This window comes from Neomonachus schauinslandi, chromosome 4, assembly GCF_002201575.2.
Source record: "Neomonachus schauinslandi chromosome 4, ASM220157v2, whole genome shotgun sequence".
Lineage (NCBI taxonomy): Eukaryota > Metazoa > Chordata > Mammalia > Carnivora > Phocidae > Neomonachus > Neomonachus schauinslandi.
In genome coordinates, this window is record NC_058406.1 from 135,200,622 (window position 1) to 135,222,947 (window position 22,326).

At 44.4% G+C, this 22,326-nt stretch overlaps 1 protein-coding gene across 1 annotated transcript in view; it reads right to left on the reverse strand.

Annotated features, from left to right (window-relative positions):
- Positions 1–2,591: 2,591 nt before the first annotated feature.
- ZNF704 (zinc finger protein 704) overlaps positions 2,592–22,326 on the reverse strand; it is a 177,654-nt gene continuing 157,919 nt past the window's right edge. The window contains exons 4-8 of the mRNA XM_044914239.1: positions 18,783–18,883; positions 13,969–14,253; positions 11,676–11,781; positions 3,483–3,580; positions 2,592–2,778 (exon numbers count right to left, since the gene is read on the reverse strand). Of these exons, the coding sequence (XP_044770174.1) occupies positions 2,667–2,778; positions 3,483–3,580; positions 11,676–11,781; positions 13,969–14,253; positions 18,783–18,883 (702 nt within the window). The 3' untranslated portion in view covers positions 2,592–2,666. The remainder of the gene's footprint in view (positions 2,779–3,482; positions 3,581–11,675; positions 11,782–13,968; positions 14,254–18,782; positions 18,884–22,326) is intronic.

The following is a 22,326-nucleotide window of genomic DNA, read 5'->3' on the forward strand; positions in this document are numbered from 1 at the left end:
CCCCCTTTTTTTCCCTCCCAAGGCCAGCCAGGTGAATTTTGGTGGGTCTCTAGTTATGACATGCCTTGATACAAAGAAGGGATGTCTGTGTGTGCAGGAAGCTACTGAGGGTCTGTGCACACCTGGAAGCCAAGAAGGTACACAGAGATTGGGCCAGTTGGCAGAAAGGAGTCCCCATGTGGGTAGGAGACGCAGAAGAGTATGTGTAGAGAAGGCTTTAGAAAGGAGAAGAAATCCCAGGGAAGTTGCCTTCAGCTCTACACTTCTGCTTATACCTGTTCATTAGCTAAAAACCAGGTAAGGACTGAGCTTGACCCCTCCAGGCCAGAGCTCGGAACTAATCATGGGCTGCATCTCTGGAGGACAGCCTCAGTCCAGGACTGCTCCACAGCAGAGACCTCTCCCTCCTTGTGTTCCAGAGTTCTAGGGGGTGGGGAGGATGGATTTAGCCCCTCCTCATTTTGTTTTTGATGAGGGACTTAATCCCAGGATCACAGGCCAGGGAGCCTCACCGAAGAGAAAAACCTCTGCTCTGGGAGTGCATCCCAACCAACCATCACTTCTGTCCACAGGGAACCTGCTCAAAGGGTTCATCAGCTCTGGACTCACTGTGGCTGCTGGGCAGTCCACCCTCAGCTCAGGCCTCCTGGGCCAGGCCAGAGCATCATGTCACAGTCGAGGGTGCCTATAGGTAGAGCATCAGGACTCCAGGAAGGAGAAAAGACATGCTGGGATTGAGGATGCAAATACATTTCTATCCTTAGAAAAATGCCCTTTCCTGGCTGACCTTGTAAATACTAAAACACATTATAGCTCGTGCCATAGCTACTAGTGATTGGTAATCATGGCATGAAATTAAATGAAGCTCTTTTCCTTCCCTCTTGAAATAAGTGTTGTTGAAATAAAAATAAATGGAGGAAAACAGGATCTTTTCCAAGGAACAATGTTTAAAAAGTCATATGAAAGCTTAAAAAATAAAACTGCCAAAAATATATGAACGCATAGGTTGTGGATATTATACCGTGGAACCTTCTATTTCCCTCGATTATAAAAGGAAAAGGACATTTGTTATTACTAGATGACTTCTTTCAACTCTTTAAAACAAGTGTATGTACAATCTCCAAACATATATTAAACTTTGCTCTGTGCAATTTCATTGAACATTCCTATGGCTGATCGTAGGCTCCCAGTCCTGACACAGTGCATCCTGAAAGGTGCTCTTACTTCTTTGCATAGGTATAGGAAAAATAACTCATTAGCAGGGCAATCCAGAGTAGGATAGATAGACGATGAGCTTATATAGAGAGCATGATGACTACTCCCCTCCCCCTTTGCACTACTAACAAAACAACCAACCAACCAAACAAACATACATACCAGGCTAGAAAGCCTGCCAAGAGCAATGCAGTGGGAGCCCTGGTCCTACTAAATTGAGAGATTCCTATACCAACATGCATTTTCCTTTTGGTGTTCTATATGTTCCCCTCTGAGCAAATTCTTAATGAACAGTTCCAATATTTTTATAAGAAAAATAAAGTTTGGGACCTCCCATGTACCCATATCATGTTTCTATATTTCACGAACCCCTCTCCCGGACATGCTAAAGCATACAACCTATGAAAGTGCACTCAGAATAGATGTTGGTTTGTTGACCTCACATGTCCCTCTGAACAGATGGGGACGTGGAGGCTGTGCTCTGCTGTCCTGTGGGGATAGTTCAAGTTCTCTACCTTTTCTGAAACCGGTCCGGGGTGGAGTTTTGAGGGAAGGCCCGATGACCCGCTAACCTGGCAAGGACACTGTCAGACAAGCAGTGACCAACAGACCCGGGCCGCTGTCTGCCCTGCGTCCCTGAAAGAAGCATCGAGGCTTACCCAGATGGCCACCCATGCCAGTCTTTGATGGAGCCGCGGCTGGTAGAGAATGAGCCGCCACGCCTCCCGGGCAAGGGCTTCTTAGAAAGCGTAGACTCCTAGGTGTTCCCGGATGTCCTGGACTCAGCTGGGGGCTGAAGTCTGCTGGTGATCTCTTTGTGAGTGGACGCCCTCCGGGGCCCTTCAGGCCAACAGCTCTGTGGCGGTTCTGTGCGGGGCCATTCTTCAAAACGCGAGAAACCGACAAACGAGACAGAGAAGAGATCCCCAGAGTGCTGCGCTTTCTAGCAACACGTCATGATGTGCACTGCTCCAAGAAGTCAAATGGAAAACAGGGAAAATACTATTCACAATGAAAGCAGGTATTGTCCTCTGTACAAACGCTACTGAATAACGTGTAGCTTTTTTTTTTAATATGTCAAAAAAATCTCAGAAATGGCATTATTTGGAAAGCTTATCAAAATATGCCTCCTCTCTAGGTAAAACGGGCTTTGTTGGTTCAGTTGCTACAGAAGTCCACAGTTTTCAGACCTAGACATACAGGAAAAAAAAAAAAAAGGCTGACTTTTCTTTTCAAAGAAAAAAAAAATAGAGCTGCCCGCCACTGGGTTCTCAGCAAGAGCAGTGAGGGTGGTGACCTTATTTATTTATTTATTTATTTTGCTGTCATTCCACCAAGTTTCCTGGAAGTGCTTTTCCTGGGCTTCAAGTGTGTTTTTGTTCGGAAGAAAAAGCGCTTTTCCAGAGCCTGCAGTGGAAGGCGAGGGCAGCGGGGCTCGGGGGCCCCAGGGGTCAGTCAGTGAACCTCTGGCATGCCTTCTTCCAGCGGCACGCCGTGCACCACAGGTCCCGGTTCTCCATGCCATACACCTTGCGGCACTTCTTGCCCTCTCCCCGGGGCTTCCTGCAAGACAGGCAAGGAGCAGTTATGCAGCGGACAAAGTCAGGGGGCGTTCTCTGGAGGGCTTGAGATCCCTCAAAAGAGCAAGAAACAGTGTGAAGAAACCTAGTAAGGGTTCTTGCTAGGTTAGGACTTGAACACCTGCTGGATGTTGTCGCGGCCACCACGCTCAGCTGTTACTACTGACTACTGTAACTCTCAAGCTTCTACTTGTCCATTTGGGGGCTTGTCCCTCTTCATCAAACTGAATTAAACAAGTAAATACAAAAAATACCAGTAGGGAGCTTTATTCTTTTAAGTTTTAAGTATGTGCTTTCAGGTGCTCTCTTGCTTCTCAAATTTCTAGCATTCTGGTTAAGGGACATCTGAGGCGTTTCTCATTGATCTGTATTAAAAACTATATTTTAAAGTTCTTTTAATACAGAGGTTAAGGCCATATGGCTTTAAATAGACCCAGTAATCACCATTACCTGTTCTTCGAGAAAACTTACAGCAAACTGTTACCAACTGCACCCCCCCAACAACAACAACTCTTCATTAATAATTGAGGGGTGGGGAAAACCATGGCAACGAAAGAAAGGGTGTTTTGTCCATTCCAGGGAAATTTTATGGAACATCGTATCTCTGGTTTCTCTCTTCCTTGCTGTTCTTCTGTTTTTCAGTTAATTCCCTTGAGATGAGGAGGGTGGCGATTCAAGCAGTCATACCTTAGGCTGACCGTCCCTCTGGGTGGCGAGGACAAGACCGTGTGAGTGTGCTGTCTCTGCTCTCCTGTGCCCACTGGATGATTATGTGTTGGTGACACCTGGCAAGGACATGGAAAACAAAGTTTTCTTTGTTGGGACAGGTTCTCCTCACCATGCATTTATTTAGCCTTTGCCACATGGGCAGTGGTCAACATCAGACATGGAGATGAAACACATGTTAACATGGATATGGTGATGCTTGTGGCAAAATTTAAACGCCTCCCCAAGCAGAAAAGACTTGGCAACGATGAATACTTTAAAAAAGCTTCATGACTTCACGTGTGTATTCCAAGTTGCCCATAGTAACATATTTTCACTTGAATAATATTCCAAACCTTAAGGTATAGTCTCACCTATTCTAAGCCTCATGATCTACCTTTTTAAAAAAGACAAATCCCTAGAGGTTAAGAGAGTTGTGTAAAATTATATAGCCAGTCAGTGGCAATGACACAGTGTGGACGTCGGCCCTCTGTTTGCTTTATGAGATCATTCACAGCCCCTAAATAAATGGCCTGTTGCATAAGACATCCACACAGCAGATGGTGGGGTCCAAACGGGAATAAAGACTAGAAGCAAAGAGTCCAAGCAAGTCAAGAACAAATGTCATCCATGAAACACTTATTGGGCACTCGCTACATGCCAGGTTCATTGACAATGGCTTTAAATGTCACAACTACCCCACATGGTAAGTACTATTCTTGTTCCTGCTTTATGGATGAGGAAACCAAGGCATGGGGCCAAGGTCATGGAACTTGGCCAAGGTCATGGAACTTGTAATGGCAGGGCCAGCGCTTGTCTTGAGCTCTACCTGATGCCAAGGCTTGTGTCTGACCCTGTTACACCTCTGCCTCTCAGTCATAATAACAGGAGGGCCCCTGGCTTTTGATTCCTCTTATACTTCTTACCAGACCCTTTGCATCATCTGCTCTCCTGACATTAAATATCTTCCCAGCACCTGGGATCCTCAACAGCTACAAAAAACGAGTTTTTATAAGAAAAGATAAATGATATTTCAGGAAAATATACAGCATTGCCATATATAGAAGAGCAGACATGTAATGAATTTAGACACTTAATTATCTAGAAGCCAACATGGCCACGGAAGTACCATGACCAATGAACAGTCACGGGAACATTCCTAAGGCATACTTATAGAACTGAATTTCTCTAGTACAGGTACTAGCACTTTTTATTTTCTTTCAATTCAAAGGAATATACATCAGCATTATCTTCTTAGATGTTAATTCAAAAAATTAAACAGGTAAGTAAAAACCTAACATTTTAAACCACTGTTGCCATGATTCTGAATTATTCTGTACCATTGGTCTTAATATTTTGCTAAAGCTGGGTAGGAGTGAGGGCCGGAAGAGGTGAGTTAACATACATAATTTTTTAAAAACAAAAGCTTTGGAGTTCAGTGTATGCATTGATAGATATGTAGGTCTTTCCAGGAGCAGAATCTCGACCCCCCCCTTCCCCCCTACAGCACCCTGCATCCCATCCCTGACCAGGGTGCATTACAGCAAACGAGAGGGAGTGAATGCTTCAGGTGTTCATAGCCACTGTGGTGATCTAGAATGTGCTTATATGAATTGTTTTAAGTGGTCGAGACAATTTTTAAAAATCTAAAAATTATTACAGAATTCATAGAATCCCAAGAATACTGCCTTATTTAGTGAGAGAACTAGGAGAAGTTTAGTTGACATGACAGTGACCCAAGGTCCATCAGCTGGTTGATAATGTGGAAGGTTTTCTAAATTGTGCAAAAGTGCCACACCCCTTTCATGTGAGGTGATATGAGATGACAGGGTGCTCTTCATCCAACGAATATTTATGAAGTTCTTACTATGCACCAGGCACCCTTCTAGAATGTGGGTACCTAGCGGTGAACAATGCCAAGTCTCTGCCCTCATGGAGCATACATTCTGGTGGGGACACAGACAATACATACAAACAAGTAAGATCATTTTAGTGATAAGTGCTTGAAGAAAATAAAATAGGTCAATAGGCAAAGCCTCATGAAGGGAGAGGGCGTTTACTTATTTAGGGCGGTGAGAAAAGTCCCCCTGAGAGGTTCCCTTTTATCTTGACGGCACTCTGAAGAAAGGGGCAGCAATGACAAGAGGCCTCCTAGGTGCAGAGAGCCAAAGGGGCCAGAAGACATTGTGTGGAGGCTGGGGGTAGGAAGACAGGAGGTGGTAGATTCAGGAAAGACCTCCTGGCTGCGATTGAGGAATTTGAATTGAATGTTGCTCTAAGTGCTAGGGAAGCCATTGGAGAATATTAAGAAAGCGAGACATCTGATTAATGCTTTAAAAAGATCCCTTTGGCTCCTTCGAGAATGGATTGGAGACAGCCTGGAGAGGAGCCCTGCAGTCTAGTTAAGAGGTTTTGCACTATCTGGGGGGAAGGATGTACTGGTGATTTAGACTAGGGCGTGGCAGTGGTGGTAGGAAGGGGCTGGATTCATGCAGAATCAGGCAGAGTCTGGGACACGTTGAAGGATGGGAAAAAACAAAGACAAATCTTTCAAGAATCAGGGGTGAATCAAGGGGAGTCAAGGGTGAATCCCAGCTTCTGGCCCAAGAAGCTGGAGGGATGGTGGTACCACTTACTTAAATGGGAAAACTGATGATGTGGTTGGTTTGAGGAAGGAGCGAGGACCAGGCTTTTGAAAATTCCAAAGACACCATTTGAGGACTGTGGAGGAATAACCCCTGATTACAGTCTTTACTCCTGCTAATGGCTTTATTAACTCGGGCTTTCAGGGCCTGAGTGTATAGTCCTGTCCAGCAGCCGCCCCTGCCGATCCACCCCAGACCTGGGTTTTATGGGGTGCAACGCTGCGGAAGCCAGAACCCGCATCACATGTTGGCTGTGGCTCAGTTCTGTGTGACGACCAGTATGACCTAACTTGTGAGCTTTCCTTGAGACTTTTTATAGCAAGACAATCATGGTTGAAAGCTTTTTATTTTAGCGGGGGCTGAGGTTGGGGAAGGGGAGGGGGTAGCTGGCATAGGAACGGACATTTATTTAGTGCTCACAAATGTGAGAGGCAGGCTACTAGTTTAGGTATCATTTCTTTTAATCCTCACAAAACCCCTGCCAGTGAAGTGCTGTTATCTGCATTTTGCAGATAACATCATTTAGAGGTGGCCTGCAGAGCATCCCAGAGTTCTAAGTAGCAGTAGTAGTAATTTAGCGAGGGCTTGTTAAACGAAGTGCCTTGGAGTGCTATCTGCTTTCATCTTCACCGCAACCCTAGGATAAGTAGATTGCCATCATGTCCACCTCCTCGATAAGGGAGTGGAGAAGTTCAGTCTGTTGCCGCACAGTAAGCGGTGGGGCCAGTACTTGAACACAGGCCGTCTCGTACCAGCTGACCTTGGAACTAGCTCTGAATGACGTCAAGGCACTGCTCTTTCCATCCCTCCACCCTGCCACGGAGCTGAGGGAAATACAGTGTGCCCTAAAGTAAAGCCCTGCACAGCATGATGCTGGCCGTCTCTCCCAGTGGTCTCCACATTTCAATCTTCGTTTTTTAAAAAATCTTTATTAGTTTTATATCTTAACTGTTTCTAAGTTCTATTTTGGGGCATTTTCTATTAAGTATATAGTAGACTCGGAGAGTACTATATGGTATTTTTTCTAAATAAAAAGAAATAGGTAAATAAATAAATATTTTTAGAAGTATAATCTCCATTTTATTTTTTTCCAGAGAACCGTTTTTCTTCAGTCTTGAAGGACTCAGCTCCTGACATGGGCTTTGGTGGAGGTCGTGGGGCAGCACCCGCGGGTCTAAATCGGGGTGGGGGTGTTGGGTCCTCCTGGGCTTCATGAGAGCGATTCCTGGCTACCTTGCTGTGAAAGGCACAGCTCACACAGTAATGGAGTTTCACACACAGCTTGGGGAGCACACAAGCACAACACACAATGAGCATATGCCTCTCATTTTTCTGCTGATTAGGTGTGACCTCAGAAGAGTTTCAAGAACTTTAGTCTGCAAAAATCATGGTTAATTTCTCCCCCATGTTGGGTAGATATGGGTTATATCAGTCAGTCCCAGATAGGGAGAATCCACTTCTCCTGACCACTGTATTATAGCGATGAGACACATCACAGGCAGCAAGACTAGTGAATGCTCCATGTTAGTCAGTGCCAGGCACTGTGCTCAACGATACGACTCCATGGAGAGGGGCGCCTGGGTGGCTCAGTCGGTTAAGCGTCTGCCTTCGGCTCAGGTCATGATCCCAGGGTCCCGGGATTGAGTCCCATATCGGGTTCTCTGCTCTGCGGGGAGCCTGCTTCTCCCTCTCCCTCTGTGGGCCACTCAGCCTACTTGTGCTCTCTGTCAAATAAATAAAATCTTAAAAAAAAAAAAAATACAACTCCATGAGTGGTTTAAATTTGAGGGCATTGCTTAAGAGAGGTCATGTGACTGGATAGAGGTCACAGTTTGTAAATGCCAGAGTCAGGATTTGCATCTGAGCCTCACACCAGAGCAGTCTTAAGAATGTTGTGTCCCTCTGTAAATATGTTGGAGCGATTTCTTTTCTTTGTGATTTTTTCTCTCTCAAATGGAAAAGCCAGTGTTCCTTGTCTTGGTTGTAATCTCTTATATTATTCTGAATCCTCCCTCAAGGTGTTAAAAACAAACCAACCAACCCAGCTAAACGTCTGATAATTAAGCACTGCTATTTTAGGTTTGGAGACCCTCCTCCAGCCTGACGCCCTCCTGGAATGGCCCTTGGATCGCAGGTTGATTCGCTCTTGGTTCCATGGGCTTGTTATAGACTGCATGTTTGTGTCCCCCCCCAATTCATATATTGAAGCTCTCATCCTTAGTGTGGTTATATTTGGATATGGGGTCTTTAAGGAAGTAAATAAGGATAAATGAAGTCAAAAGGCTGGGACCCTGATCCAACAGGATTAGTGTCCTTGTAAGAAGAGATACTCAAGGGCTCTCTGTCCACCTGTGTTGCACCCCCTCTCTTGCCTCCACCAACAGAAAAGGCCATATAAGGACACAGCGAGCAGGTGGCCCTCTACAAGCCACAGAAAGCTCTCACTAGGAGCTGAATTAGCCAGCAGCATGGCCTGGGACTTCTAGCCTCCTGAACTGTGAGAAAATACATTTTGGTTGTTTAAAGTGATCCAGTCTATGGTATTCTGTTATGGCAGTATGGGCAGACTCATACGGGGTCAAGAACTCTCAGCTTTCTGTCATGAAAAGACTGAGAAAAGAATGCAGATAATTAGAAGAAAAGGCGTGGTCATTCGGGAAAAACAGCTCAAAGAATGCTGTAATTAATGAGGGTCTTCTCCCTGCCCTTATGTCTACGGCCTTCGGCTAGAAAAGACTGTACTTCTAGTTACATTTGCAGCTAGGCAGAACAGCCTTCTCCACTCCACACCTCCGGGAAGACGTCTTACCCAGGGAACTTATTAAAGCCTGATATTCAGGAAATCTTGTGTAGGCAAATGAATAAATAAAATCCTGCAAACCTTGGGATTTCTCAGAAGGAGAGTATTTCCTTCTCTAGGAAGCATATAAAAGCATCCCCTCCTCAATACCCAGTATCCAAGATGTTGGGCGGGGGGGAGCAAACCTTAAATGGGGTTGACAACCTCCTGGTATTTGTTCTGGAGTACAAAGAAAAACGTGTTCTTTAAAGAGCATTTTATAAAACGGGAACTGCTTTGTTCTTCCGTTTGGATATAGTTGAGGCCATCACTGATACGAATTCATTAGAATTTAAAACGTTTAGAGCTTCTGCCCGAAAACCCTATTATACTAGTTTAGAAGGTAGGAATTCATATGCTCTTAGATTCCACCTGGCTCCCCGTCTCCTAGGGGCGGGGACAGCATTCCTGGAGAATTCGGGAACAGTCGCTAGCCCCTAGTCAGTGGACGCGCACCAGTCCTGTGTTTCTGTGGGGTGGTGTTGTAAGATCCAGCCCCCACTAGAAGGAGGCAAACAGTAAGCACCCACGTTTTTTTAAGCCTTGCTAGACAGTATATAACATAAAGAACATTTTTAATAGTGAGCCTTCTCTCTAGGGTAAAACAAAGCCTGGGAAAATAGCATCCCCTCCCCTCCTCTTTAGTTTGAAATAGGAATGGCTGCTAAAACAGTCTAAAGTGTTGGCTGAAACATGACACAACCAGATAGATGAGAATTTTGTGGTGAAAGAAGACATTAGAAGTGAAAGTAGGATTTCAGTGGGATACCTCGTTAACACAGCCACTCTGTACACTTTCTGTCAAAGCTCTGGTCTAGACTGTCCCAGGTAACCAATGAAATTAGGGACGTCGAACAATCTAGGGCATTGAGATGAGGGTAGAGATACATACGGTGTCCACGGCAGAGAAGAGTGTTAAAATCTTGCTACTGGGAAACCAACAATAGAAGGTATCCTGGCTGGTATCTTACTGGGTAAAATATTTAGGAACTTTAGAGGACATGTAGCTAGTCACACACCACTCAATAATTTCTCTGCACTTCAGAAGGAGATGATTTAATTAATAAAGCAAAGGGAAAGAAATTCCATTTTGGTTGGTCACAGGGGTAATCTGAAAAAAAGTGCGAACTGGGCTGTTCCAGCCACATGCTACACGTGTTTGCACCCCAGGTGAGCCATATGGTGTATGCTCTCGAGCATTCTCAAATCAAAGACAGGAATTAACAGGATTCAGAATAGTGGGTCTCTATAATTCTGTAATTGTAGCTGCCTTTCTAGGTTAGGGGGCTTGTCTCAAACGTGATATTGAGAGCCACTCCGGGTCTTTTCATCTTTTCAGGTCTACCAAAATAAATAAATAAATAAAAGTCCCCCAAGCTGAAGATAGCACATGTAGAATAAAAGATACTTTATGTAAAGAAATAAAATCTTATTAAAAAAAAAAAGTCCCCCAGAGGACTGATGGTTAACCTCTGACACCCTCCTCAGCTGATCATTGTTCTTGCCAGAGAGCAAAACTGTTACCTACGTGCTCTCTTCTAAAGTCTACTAACAAGATCCCTCCTTGCATTCTTGCGCTTTCAGAGTAGCCAGCCGTTACTACTATTTGATGGAGGTGACTTTCAAAATTACTCCAGATCCTCGATTATTTAAAAATCAAATTCCAGGAGTATTTTCCAGAAGCTACAAATTCCCAAGTCGCCGCCAGCAGGATGCTTTTCATTGCTGGCTATTCTCCTAGGGAATTTAATAAATATTCATCGACCGGGCACAGCATAATTGATTGAGCCGCTTTCATTTTTATCAGCACTGTAGGAGGCTTAGTGTTTTCTGGAAACCTCTGGAAGTTGCCAGTGGTTGACAATAAGAAGCTTTTGTGAGGTCCTTGGGGAGAGGGGTGGAGAGGAGAAAATAAGGTTAATGTCTGTTATCATAAGCCACTTTGTGAACCTTATCAGGAGTTATAAACCACTGTGGGCATCAACAGTGTGTAGGTCTGTGGATATTCTGTGATAAGCTACAAAAGACCCAATATATTTTTAAACGAATGGTTAGGAATCAAGTTAATTCAAGGCGATTTATCAGACAGCAATCATTTACTATGTCAAATCAATTCTTGTATACCATTTAAACCTGATTGCATAGTTCAGCACTCTTATTTTTGGGAATACCTATCAGCATGGATTACTCAAGCTTTGGAAGAAAAAAAATGATTTCAATTTATGGGTTTTTTTGAACCTTTCAAAATGACATACCCAGAAACAATAATTTCAAAGTCATAAATTTTATAAAGTTATTCATAACGATAAATATCATTTATGTACAGGGTCTTTTTCTTTTTGTTCAGCATCTGAGTTCAGCTATTAATTCTATCAAGCCTTTTAGAAACATACAAATATACCACAGACACAAAAAATCTCCATACATTTCTAACAAGTTGTTTATCAGCAGCTGCAACTCTCCTAGAGTCTCCTACTTTCCTCAAATGCCCGTCGTAACACCTTTTTCCACAGACAAGCTGGGCTAGGCTGGATCGTGAAATACGTGCTGGGGAGTTTACAAGTATCACTGAAGGAATAAAGTACTTCCGGCATTCTGAGTTTTGTCTTTTTCTTGCATGTTTTTATAATTTGTTCTCTAAATTTATGTGCAGCGTTGACCAGATTTCTGGCTATTTGTTTTTCTACTTACTGGAATGCCCGTGAAGGTAACCGGAGGAGACTGCCAAGAAATGCTGAAGCTGCTACCGTTGGGGGTGAACTTGGCCGATCCTGGAATGGTCACGGGGGGGCGTGGCCTGTTCCACGGAAAACAGAGAACATTGTTATGAAACAACATTTCTCCTCGCAGTCCTAAGCTATCATTGCCTAAGTAGGGCCCTGAAAGTGGTTTCAGCTGGATTAATAATTTAGACGAATTATCCAACAGAGTAGATTAAACATAGTCCAAGAGAGTAGCTAGAAATAAACTTTTTATGTATCTCAGCAAGCTATCTAAGGAATAAAAGCAGGAGGTTTTTGATGGTTTCTGAAAATAAATTTATTATATATACATATACCTATTTTAGGACATATTTATGTGTAAAACACAATGCTTCACCGTCAAACTGGGAAAGAAACAATCCTATATAGGGATGCCAGGGGGGTAAATTGGTACAACATTTGGGGACAGCAGTTTGGCGATATATATATCAAAATTCTTAGTATTTTGTGTATTAGCTATGCCACTTCTAGAATTCATTCTAAGGAAATGGGTACAGGATGTTCATTGCAGAACTATGTATTAGGTACCAAAAACCGGAAATGCAAATGTCCAATAATAGGGAAGTGGGTAAATAAATCATGATCTATCCACAGAGCCTGATGTTGTCGAAGAATGCTGATTGGTATGGGAAAATGTTCATGATATATTAAGTGGCCAAAACAAAGCACAAGAAAAACAGTGTTACAATAAATTCCCTTTTTTAAAAAAAATGAGTAAACATCCATAGAACAAAGTCTTGAAGGACATACAAAAAATATTAACCAAGGGGCTTTTTGAATTTTCTTCATTTGCTTGTGTTTTTAACATTTTTGATGCTGAATATTTATAATGTCTATAAATAGAACAATCCCAATATTATGAATACGTGGTTTGGGAAGGACCTTTTAGATCACCTACTGCATGTTCCACTCTCATACAGGTGAGCACCATAGTTGGAATGGGTTCACGCCCATGATTTCGAACCAGTGTTTCTAAATGCAACACTGACAAACTAGAATGAAGAAACTAATTATTCTTTTTGACCAACATAACAAGAATCAGGAATGAAATTTATTGCCTCAGCTAATTTAATTATTAGCTCTATTCCATGGCTCTTGAGTGTAAGTCTACTAAATCAGTGGCTGGATGTTTCTTCTACAGGTTTCTACATCTAATTATAGATGTAGCTGCTAGTGATGGTGGTTTTATAACTGGCATCGCTGGGAAATATTTTGGTAATACATAGCAATAACCATAAGCTGTTCATGTTATATCCTCTGACTCAATAATTACTCTTCTGGGAATTCAAAGGGGGAAAAAAAGCTACTGGCACAGAGGTGTTCATAGTAGAGTTATTAATGATAGTGGAAAAAACTGGAGAGACTAAAGAGTAGATACCCAACAATACGAGAATGATTAAAACACTTCGGTGCTTCGATGTAACCGAAAACTATTCAGTTATATGAAAGTGTTTATAAAACCAGGGTGGGAGAACACAATTACAAATATGGACAGAAGATTTTTTTTTTTTAAAGTTGCACAAAGTAGTTGAGAATTATGGAAAAAAATGTTCTCTTAAAATTTGAATGTTTTGAAATGTCATTAAAACAAATCAATGTTTAAAAGAGTTAATAATTGTTGGGGGGACAAAGGAGCTTTAGCCAAGTCCTATTTGCAGGCTTTGTGTGTAAGGTCTTATCAGACTTTCCAGTGAAGCAGATCTGTTCTGCCCGGCAGGCCTGGGGCAGTCCCAAGAATTTACATTTCTGACAAGTTCCCAGGTGATGCTGACGCTGTTGATTTGGGGAACACTGATAATCGCCTCTCTGATCTGTGAGGATTAGTTACCGATTCAGGAGGCAGGGCACGAAGTCCCAGATTTGGAGCGCAGGGTGATTATGTCATTGTGCCAAAGCTTTATAGTGCTCACCTTCTCATTTATTTTATTTTTTATTTAACAGATACTTATATCGTATGCCAGTCACCCTTCTGAGATCTTTATGATATGAAGGATTTTAATCCTATGACAACCTCTAAGGGATTGGATCTTCAGTCAATATCGGGGAATCCAAGAGCCCACAAGGTCCCTTCGGTGTGAGATCTGGGCTTTAAAAGGAGAAAAAGAAAAAATGAACTCAGCTATCGGGCTACTTGTGTGATGCTGTTTTTCCACTGGGTTACCCTCTCCTCGCACGGCAGAATGCGACTGCTTTTGGTCGGGGGTCAAAGTGACTACTCTCACGGTCCTTCGCTAGTCACCTGGTAAGCATGGTCGGTGTGCACGAGGTAGAGGGTGGTGGGAGCTGAGCGGCTCAAGGGTGTCATCAGTTTAGTCTCAGTTTTGGCACAAGGAGTCTCTGTTCGGCTTGAATCTGGGATGGGGAAAGTGGGAGGCGAAGCCAGGGACTGAGACGGTGACACTGGGGCCAGGCTGCTCAGTCCATCTGCCACTGAGTCTGTGTTGAGCTTGATCTCAGTGTAGTAAAAGTCCTCTTCTCCATCACTGTAGTCGGAGTCCCCAATACGCCTAGGGCAAAAGAGGGCAAAACGATTACGGGAACCCAGTCTGCTTTCTTGCCTTGAAATCTTGCACTTGCTCTTCCCTCTGTCTGGAATGCTTTTCCTTGGTCTTGTCTGTCTGGCAAACTCTGACTTGCCCAGCAACACTCAACTGTCCACTTCCAGGGAAGCCTTCCTTGACCTCTTAAAAGCAATTTATCCAATCAATCAATTATTCAACAACAATTTATTGAGAATCTATGATGTCCAGGCACTTTTCTAAGGTCTCCTGATATCATGGTGCACAAAGCACAGACTATGTATGATCTGATGGAACTTATATTCTAGTGGGGGAGGCAGACAAGGAACCCATAAAGAAAAGCATATTTAATATATCAGGTGGTGATAAATCCCAGAGAGAAAAATTAAGCAGATTTAGTGTCCTTTAGCAGGGTAATTGAAGGGAAGGCATTTATTTTATTTTATTTTATTTTTTTATTCTTATGTTAATCCCCATACATTACATCATTAGTGTTAGATGTAGCGTTCCATGATTCATTGTTTGTGCATAACACCCAGTGCTCCATGCAGAATGTGCCCTCCTCAATACCCATCACCAGGCTAACCCATCCTCCCACCCCCCTCCCCTCTAGAACCCTGTTTGTTTTTCAGAGTCCATCGTCTCTCATGGTTCGTCTACCCCTCCGATTTCCCCCGCTTCATTGGGAAGGCATTTATTTTAAAGAGTGTTCAGAGGAAGTCTCTCTGAAGAGGTGGCATGTGAGCAGGGGCCTGAGTGACGTGAGGGAAAAACCTGCACCAGGATGCGTGGGAAAATCACGTAGTGAAGAGCAGCACACAGCTCTGGGGTGGGAAGTATCGGTGTTTTCCACCAAGGGCAGAGAGGCCCGTGGCTGGTGCTCAGGGCACCAGGAGTGAACAGAGACAGAGGCAAGATGGCGCAGGGCTTTGTAGTCCACGGAATGGCTCTGCATGTTATTCTCAGTGTGATGGAAGCCGGGGGCTTGTGAGGCATCTAAGGTACTTTTTAGAAGGACCACTCTGGCTAGTGTCTGGAGAACAGAGGACAGAGGGCAGGAGCAAGAGCGGGAGGCCAGCAAGGAGGCTGTTGCTATTGATCATCCAGATGAGTGTTGGCAGTGTCTGGGCGAGAGGGGCTGGCGATGGAAGTGACCAGAAGTCAAATTTGGGATGCATTTTGAAGGTTAGGATTCACAATGTAACTCCTCACTGCTAGATCCTCTATGCCTCTAGGCTCCCTTTGAAGTGTATTCATTCTATTTAATTCACTTTCCTTAATTATTTGGCACATTTTTGTAGTTTTTTTTAAACCCTTGTCACCTCCCTAAGACTGTGATTCTCTAGGACTACGTCTTGTTTGTTCTGTGTCACTCCACACATATGGATGTATCTGGCACACTGTAGGTGCCTAGTAAATGTTGAATGGATGAAGCTGAGGTCCTTGTAGCATGGTGATTATGAGCATTAATCAGATTTCCCGGGTTCAAATCCTGACACCCTCCAGCTGTGTGTGAGATTGAGGCAGCCTCCATGGCCCAGTGCTTCGAGCTTGTCACTGATGAAATGGGGATAATCATAGTGCCTGCTTTTTGTGAAGATTAAGCAAATAAACATACAGGGTGTAGAAGTGTGCTTCACACATCGTAAGCACTGTTTATTGAAATTAAACTAAAGTTGAAGTTAGAAGGCCTCAATTTTTACTATCACCCAGAGAAATATTTTCTTGGTGCTTTCAAAGTTCTCCCTGAGACATGGGCAATTGTACTTTTCCACAGAAAGTTTTGAGTAAAATAAAATAACTGTCCATCACCTTATTTTTAAAATTTTTTTTCTTACTTTAGTCAGATGACTTTTTCTTAATTCTGTTTTATTTTTTTCTAAGGTTTTATTTATTTATTTGAGGGGGAGAGAGAGAGAGCATGAGCTGGTGGGGAGGGGCAGAGGTAGATGGAGAAGCAGACTCCCCGCTAAGCAGGGAGCCCAAGGAGGGGGGCGGGCTGGATCCCAGGACCTGAGCCGAAAGCAGACGCTTAGCGGACTGAAGCACCCAGGCACCCCTGTCCATCACCTTAGAAAAGATTTATTCAATTTGTTAATTTCTAGAGAATTGGCACACATCTAGCAACCTGGTTTTATAGGATGGCCTCTGTACATCTCCCTCCCATGAGGTATCCCCAAATCTCATGAACATATCCAGCAGTAGTAGATCACTCACTTGGAATAAACTGCCTCCCCCGGCCCCGACTTCCAAGCCCTATATAGAACCTAAAATAAAAATCTCCCCTTCTACTCAGCCTTTCTGTCTGGTCAAATCTGCGGCTTCTCCCAACCTTGTCCCATGTCCCCTGAGCTCTCAGGCCGAGGCGTCTGGGGAGGTGTCTCTGGACTGTACTAGGTCTGGCGGGGCTTGGCTTTCTGACAAGCATACCATTAAAGACCCCAGAGAGTGGGCCCAAGAATGTGCGCCTGTTCTATTCCTGTCCCCACTTCCTTTCCAGTAAAGGGCAGGCCAAGTTGTTACTGGCTGCTGAGGGCTACTAATAGACACACAGGCCTCGGGGAAACTGTGTGTCCCAGATGGGGATAAATCAGGATCAGCCTCTGCTGTACAAGAGTGGAGTGAGATTTAAGAGAAAAACAGTGTATTTTTTATGCTCTTGCAGCTATATCAGATGCGATATATATTATATATTCTGGCTTTGGTATGTTCCCCTTCTCTCCCCACCAGCCAACATTCATTAAAATGTTCCATCGTCCTACATCACATAATTGAGCTCATGGATTAAAGCAAAGGTGATTTCCCCCTCCCAGTCTGTGAGAGCTCAGGCCTCAGGCTTCATATACACATAGACTGGCCTCGGAGTTCTGCTAACCCAGGCCTGTCCCTGGGCAGTGGCTGGCAGGGCTGTGAATCCTAATTCACCAAGGCAATTTTAAGAGCACAGTGTAAAAAGGGAATCCTAGGGAAGCGAATAGTAGTGGCTGCATTTTGAATTTTACCCACCATGAGAGCAGCGCGGGAGCTCAAAGGAAAATCGTGAGATGCCACTTATAAACGGTCTATAAATACATATGTGCAGCATGCACTTCTTCGACGTACTGAGTAGGGTTCAGTTTTCTGGGCAGATGGACTTGAAAACAAATACCCTAGCTCCTGATTATAGCTTTGGGAAGTTTTTTTTTCTAAACCTTTAAATAACTCTGAGCTATTTGCATTATGAGTTGTCCTGACAATGAGGTTTGAGGGGAGACACTGCAGATTTCCTTCCCTGGAGCCTTCAGGAACAGGAATGAGGGTGTTCTGCCCTGCAGTGTTTGGGTGTGGTATTTCTTGGAGGGTGAAGGTAGACAGCCCCTCTGGTGAGGGGAGCAGAAGCCCAGTCTTGCGGCATCACACCCACAGCACTCCGTAACCTTCTGTGTGCTATACTCTGGAAGGTTCTGGCTGTGTCCCCAAACCTCGGCACTATGGGTAAGCGCGCTAGATCCCTGCTTCTCTCCACAGTCCTTGAAGGAGCCCACCTGCACAGATCAGCAGAATCACCTTAGAACCCATTTTTATTTTCTTTTTTATACCACTTTTGTATGGATGATGCATTTCCTAAATTTGTCCCTTGCTGGGCAGCGTGACTGTAGTGTTTATTTCTCGACGCTCATCTTGTTGAAAGGACTCCTTTGTCCAAATGTCTGGGGACTTGGTCATGCATTTGGATTTGCCTTATACATACTGCTTATGACATACAGCCTCCCAAGGTCCTTCTGTGTCTGACGTCCCTGGGCAGGAAAGACCCAGGGACTAAAGGACAAGACTGCTGAACCTCCACCGCCCCTCTGGTAGGACCCCTAGTCACTGCTGCTGGAAACTCTGTGTTCTTTTTCCTTAGGACGGTTTTTATATAACACAAGGAAAAGCATAGAGCGTATAGATAAAGGGCTTATTGGAGCAACAGAAAATGATGGAGCCAAGTCACCAGCTATCGTAAGAGTAGAAACCACAGCACTGATGGACACAGTGGTTCTTAAGCCCTTTTGAGGCTATATACATGCTTTTGAGGCTCAAAGTCACAAATACTCCTTATTGGGAAAAATGCACATTTAATCTGACAGAAAATTTCAGGGGGTCCAAGGAACCCACCCTACCCTAGTGTTCTATATTTTTCAAATACAGACATTCTCACATACATTTTATTTTTGACCCTTACACATGACCCTGCTGGGCTGATATTACTATTAGCCTCATTTTCAGAGGGTACTGAGGCTCAGAGCAGTGGATTGCCTAAGGTCACTTAGTAAGCAAATTGGAGAGGCTTTGCAAGGTTAAATCCACATTCTTTCCACTGTGCCCTATTGGTCTGTGTGATCTGAGTGGCCATCTCCACAGGGATTACAAAGACCAAGCAAGCCCAGTCTCTATTCCTGTGTTCAGACTTAGTGTGGTGTGTAATTTCTGAGTGCAGGTGGCCCGAGATTGAGCTCCTGGAGGCCACACCACGCCTGAAGGGAGGGTTGCCTTACCCAAGATGGATGGTCCGTATGTGTTTCTGGATCCCCGCCGCAGTGCTCAGCACCTTCCCGCAGTTCTTCCACAGGCATTTGAACATCACCTTCATAGAATTCTGTAAACAGGAGAAAGTTACATTAAAATGAAAACTAACCCACCCAACACATTTTCTCCGCCTTCGTTAGAAAGGAACAACTTGGGCGCCTGGGTGGCTCAGTCGGTTAAGCGTCTGTCTTCGGCTCAGGTCATGATCCCAGGGTCCTCGGATCGAGTCGTGCGTCAGGCTCCTTGCTCAGCGGGGAGCCTACTTTTCCCTCTCCCCCTCTCTTCCACTTGTGCTCTCTTTCTCTCAACTAACTAAATCTTAAAAAAAGAGAAAAGTAACAATTTGGGGTGCCTGGATGACTCAGTCAGTTAAGCGTCTGACTTGATTTTGGCTCAGGTCATGATCTCATGGTCGTGGGATCAGGCCCTGCGTTGGACTGGGTGCTCAGTGGGGACTCTGCTTCAGATTCTCTTCCACTCCTTCTTCCTCTGCCCCTCTACCTTGCACTCTCTCTCTCTCTCTTCCTCCAAAATAAATAAATAAATATTTTTTAAAAAAAGGTAACAATTTCCCATCATCTTGACTATAACTCAGCATACCATTCTAGGGAGCACCCTCCTCCCTGCCAGCTGGTGAGGATCTTGGTGATCTCAGGCATTTTTCTGCATCCTTCATGGATACTAAGTTGCCCTGAATATTTAGTTCACTTTTATTAAGGTGGTCACAGTGTCATTTAGGCGTTAATGACGGTAACTAACATCAATTGAGCACTTACCATATGCCAAGTGCTGTTACGAAAGTTTACCTCATTTAATTCTAAGAGATAGATACTATCATTGCCACCATTTTATTTTATTTTATTTTATTTTTATTATTTATTTTATTTATTTATTTGACAGAGAGATACACAGTGATAGAGGGAACACAAGCAGGGGGAGTGGGAGAGGGAGAAGCAGGCTTCCCGCCGAGCAGGGAGCCCGATGCGGGGCTCAATCCCAGGACCCTGGGATCAGGACCTGAGCCGAAGGCAGACACTTAAGCGGCTTAGCCACCCAGGCGCCCCTACATATTTTATTCTTGTAACTGCATAGCGTGTTGGACTGGGTTCTAGACATCTGGTTTTCTCCCAGTTTTTTTTTTTTAATTTTTTTGAAGATTTTATTTATTTGAGAGAGAGAGAGCTCAAGCCAAGGGGGCAGAGGGAGAAGCGGACTCCCCACCGAGCAGGGATCCTGATGTGGGGCTCGATCCCAGGACCCTGGGATCATGACCTGAGCCGAAGGCAGACGCTTAACGACTGAGCCACCCAGGCGCCCCGCCACCATTTTATAGATTCATAGAGGGTTTCAGTAAATTGTGCCCAGTGAATAAACCAGCTTCTAGCAAAGCTGGGAATATGCAGGGAGTTGGGCACCAGGAACTGCCCTTTCCACCAGGATACAATGCCACCTTCTTTTCAAGGGTCTCAGTGTTTTCCCAAAATAGTCCAGCACAGTGATTGAAATGGAATGTGGGCAGAAGTGGTAGATATTCCTTCTAAGACTTGTCCCTAAACTACCGGGCAGTGCCATTCCAGCCCAGGCTGCTGACTGGACGCAGAGGATGCTCAAGGACTCAGGGGACCCACTTGATCAGGGCTTCTTAATCTTTTGTTTGCTATGCACCCTTTTGGCAGTTCCACATGAAACCTAGGCAGAGTAATATTTTTTAACATTTAAAATGAAACACATAGAAATACAAAGAAGAGCAAGTATACTGAAATACAGTTATCAAAATATTAAAAATATTCTGTGATATGGTTGGTACGGTATGTATTCTTTAATGAACATATTGAATAACAAGGTCTTGAAGTGAGTCTAATAACTACCATCATTTCAAAGTTGTGTTAAGCCTAAGTGAGATTTCATGATATCTGCTAAAATTATAACGTGATATGAAACTATCTCTGCTTTCTATTGGTGGTAAAGTCACACAGGCGGCACTAATATTGTGGTTTGATGCTGTCAATCACAACTGCAGGAGATGCTGAATTATAGTTAAGAGGTTAATGACAATGAAAGTATACTTTTTTCCTACTCCAAGTTCACAGACCCTCTGAATTCTGTCCACCCTTCTGGGGACCTGTGGACTCCAGGTTAAGACTCCCCGTAATAGGTGGAAGGAGCCTGGGTCCCTGGAGGACTGTGTGGAGCGCAGGTACTCCCTTCACCACTCCCAGCTGACCTGAGTGGATTGTGACATACGAAATAAACAAACCTTTATGGTATTAAGGCACTGAGGTTTGGAAATAGGCTGTTCCAACAGTAGGCCTACCCTTACCAATAAACACCGTGGCGGGAACACCTTCCCTGAACTGGTAGGATTGCTGTAGCTTTGTTTCCAAGTCCAGTAGGATTTCTGCCATCCAGCCCTTGTGGGGCTGCCCGGGATATGCCCTGTGTTATGGGGCAATCATTTACACATTTAGAAGACGACTCCTTCAGGTATTCCTGATGGGATTAGTATCCTGATCCAGACAGCCACCCCCACCGAAGACTTTTTGTACATTTCTCAATTGAAAAGACACTTGGAACCTTCCAGAACGGAGGAGGAGCCTGTGTGTTGGGGAACGGCCACTTTCAGCATGGCTAGTGGAGGGAAAATCACAGCAGCACACAGCTGCAGTCAGCTAGAGCGGACTAGCGACGCCCCACCTTGCCGGGGGGCTCCGTGAGCCAGCAGCCCCACAGCGTCGCCAAGGCTCTGCCTGGGTGGCTGGCATTGACAACACCGCAAGCCAGCCATTCCTGCCTCAGCGCCGGGGCGTCACCAGCAGCTGGGGGATGCTCGCCCTGGCAGCGGGCCGCTCTGAGCTATCCAGGAGCTGCCGCTCCACGGAGCTGGGGCCGGAGCCCAAGAAGGGTGTGAAGGAAGCTGAGAAGCAAACACATACTTAGGAGACTTTAAAGTCCACAATCCTGATGAATCTGTGTTTATTCTTTTTTTTTTTTTTTTAAGATTTTGTTTATTTATTTGAGAGAGAGAATGAGATAGAGAGAGAGAGCATGAGAAGGGGGAGGGTCAGAGGGAGAAGCAGACTCCCTGCCGAGCAGGGAGCCCGATGCGGGACTCGATCCGGGGACTCCAGGATCGTGACCTGAGCCGAAGGCAGTGGCTTAACGAACTGAGCCACCCAGGCGCCCGAGTCTGTGTTTATTCTAAGGAGACTGTTCACAAGTCTCAGGCTCTCTGATCTCCTGGGGCCACTGATCTAAACGCACGGGCTGTAGGGTGGACAAAAGGGGGAGAATTTAGATCCTACCCCTCAGCCCCAAATATTCACAGGAAGGAGCTCTGCTTGGTATTTTGTATTCAAAGCATAAATGACTTAACAATATTAATAAACAAACCCTCACACTAGGAGTGCTTTTTACCCATTTTTCAAACAATGAAGGTAAACTATTAAAAAATATCTTCCACTTAAGGGAATTAATGACTCAATCTGAAATTACATGTACCTGAGAGTCCAAATG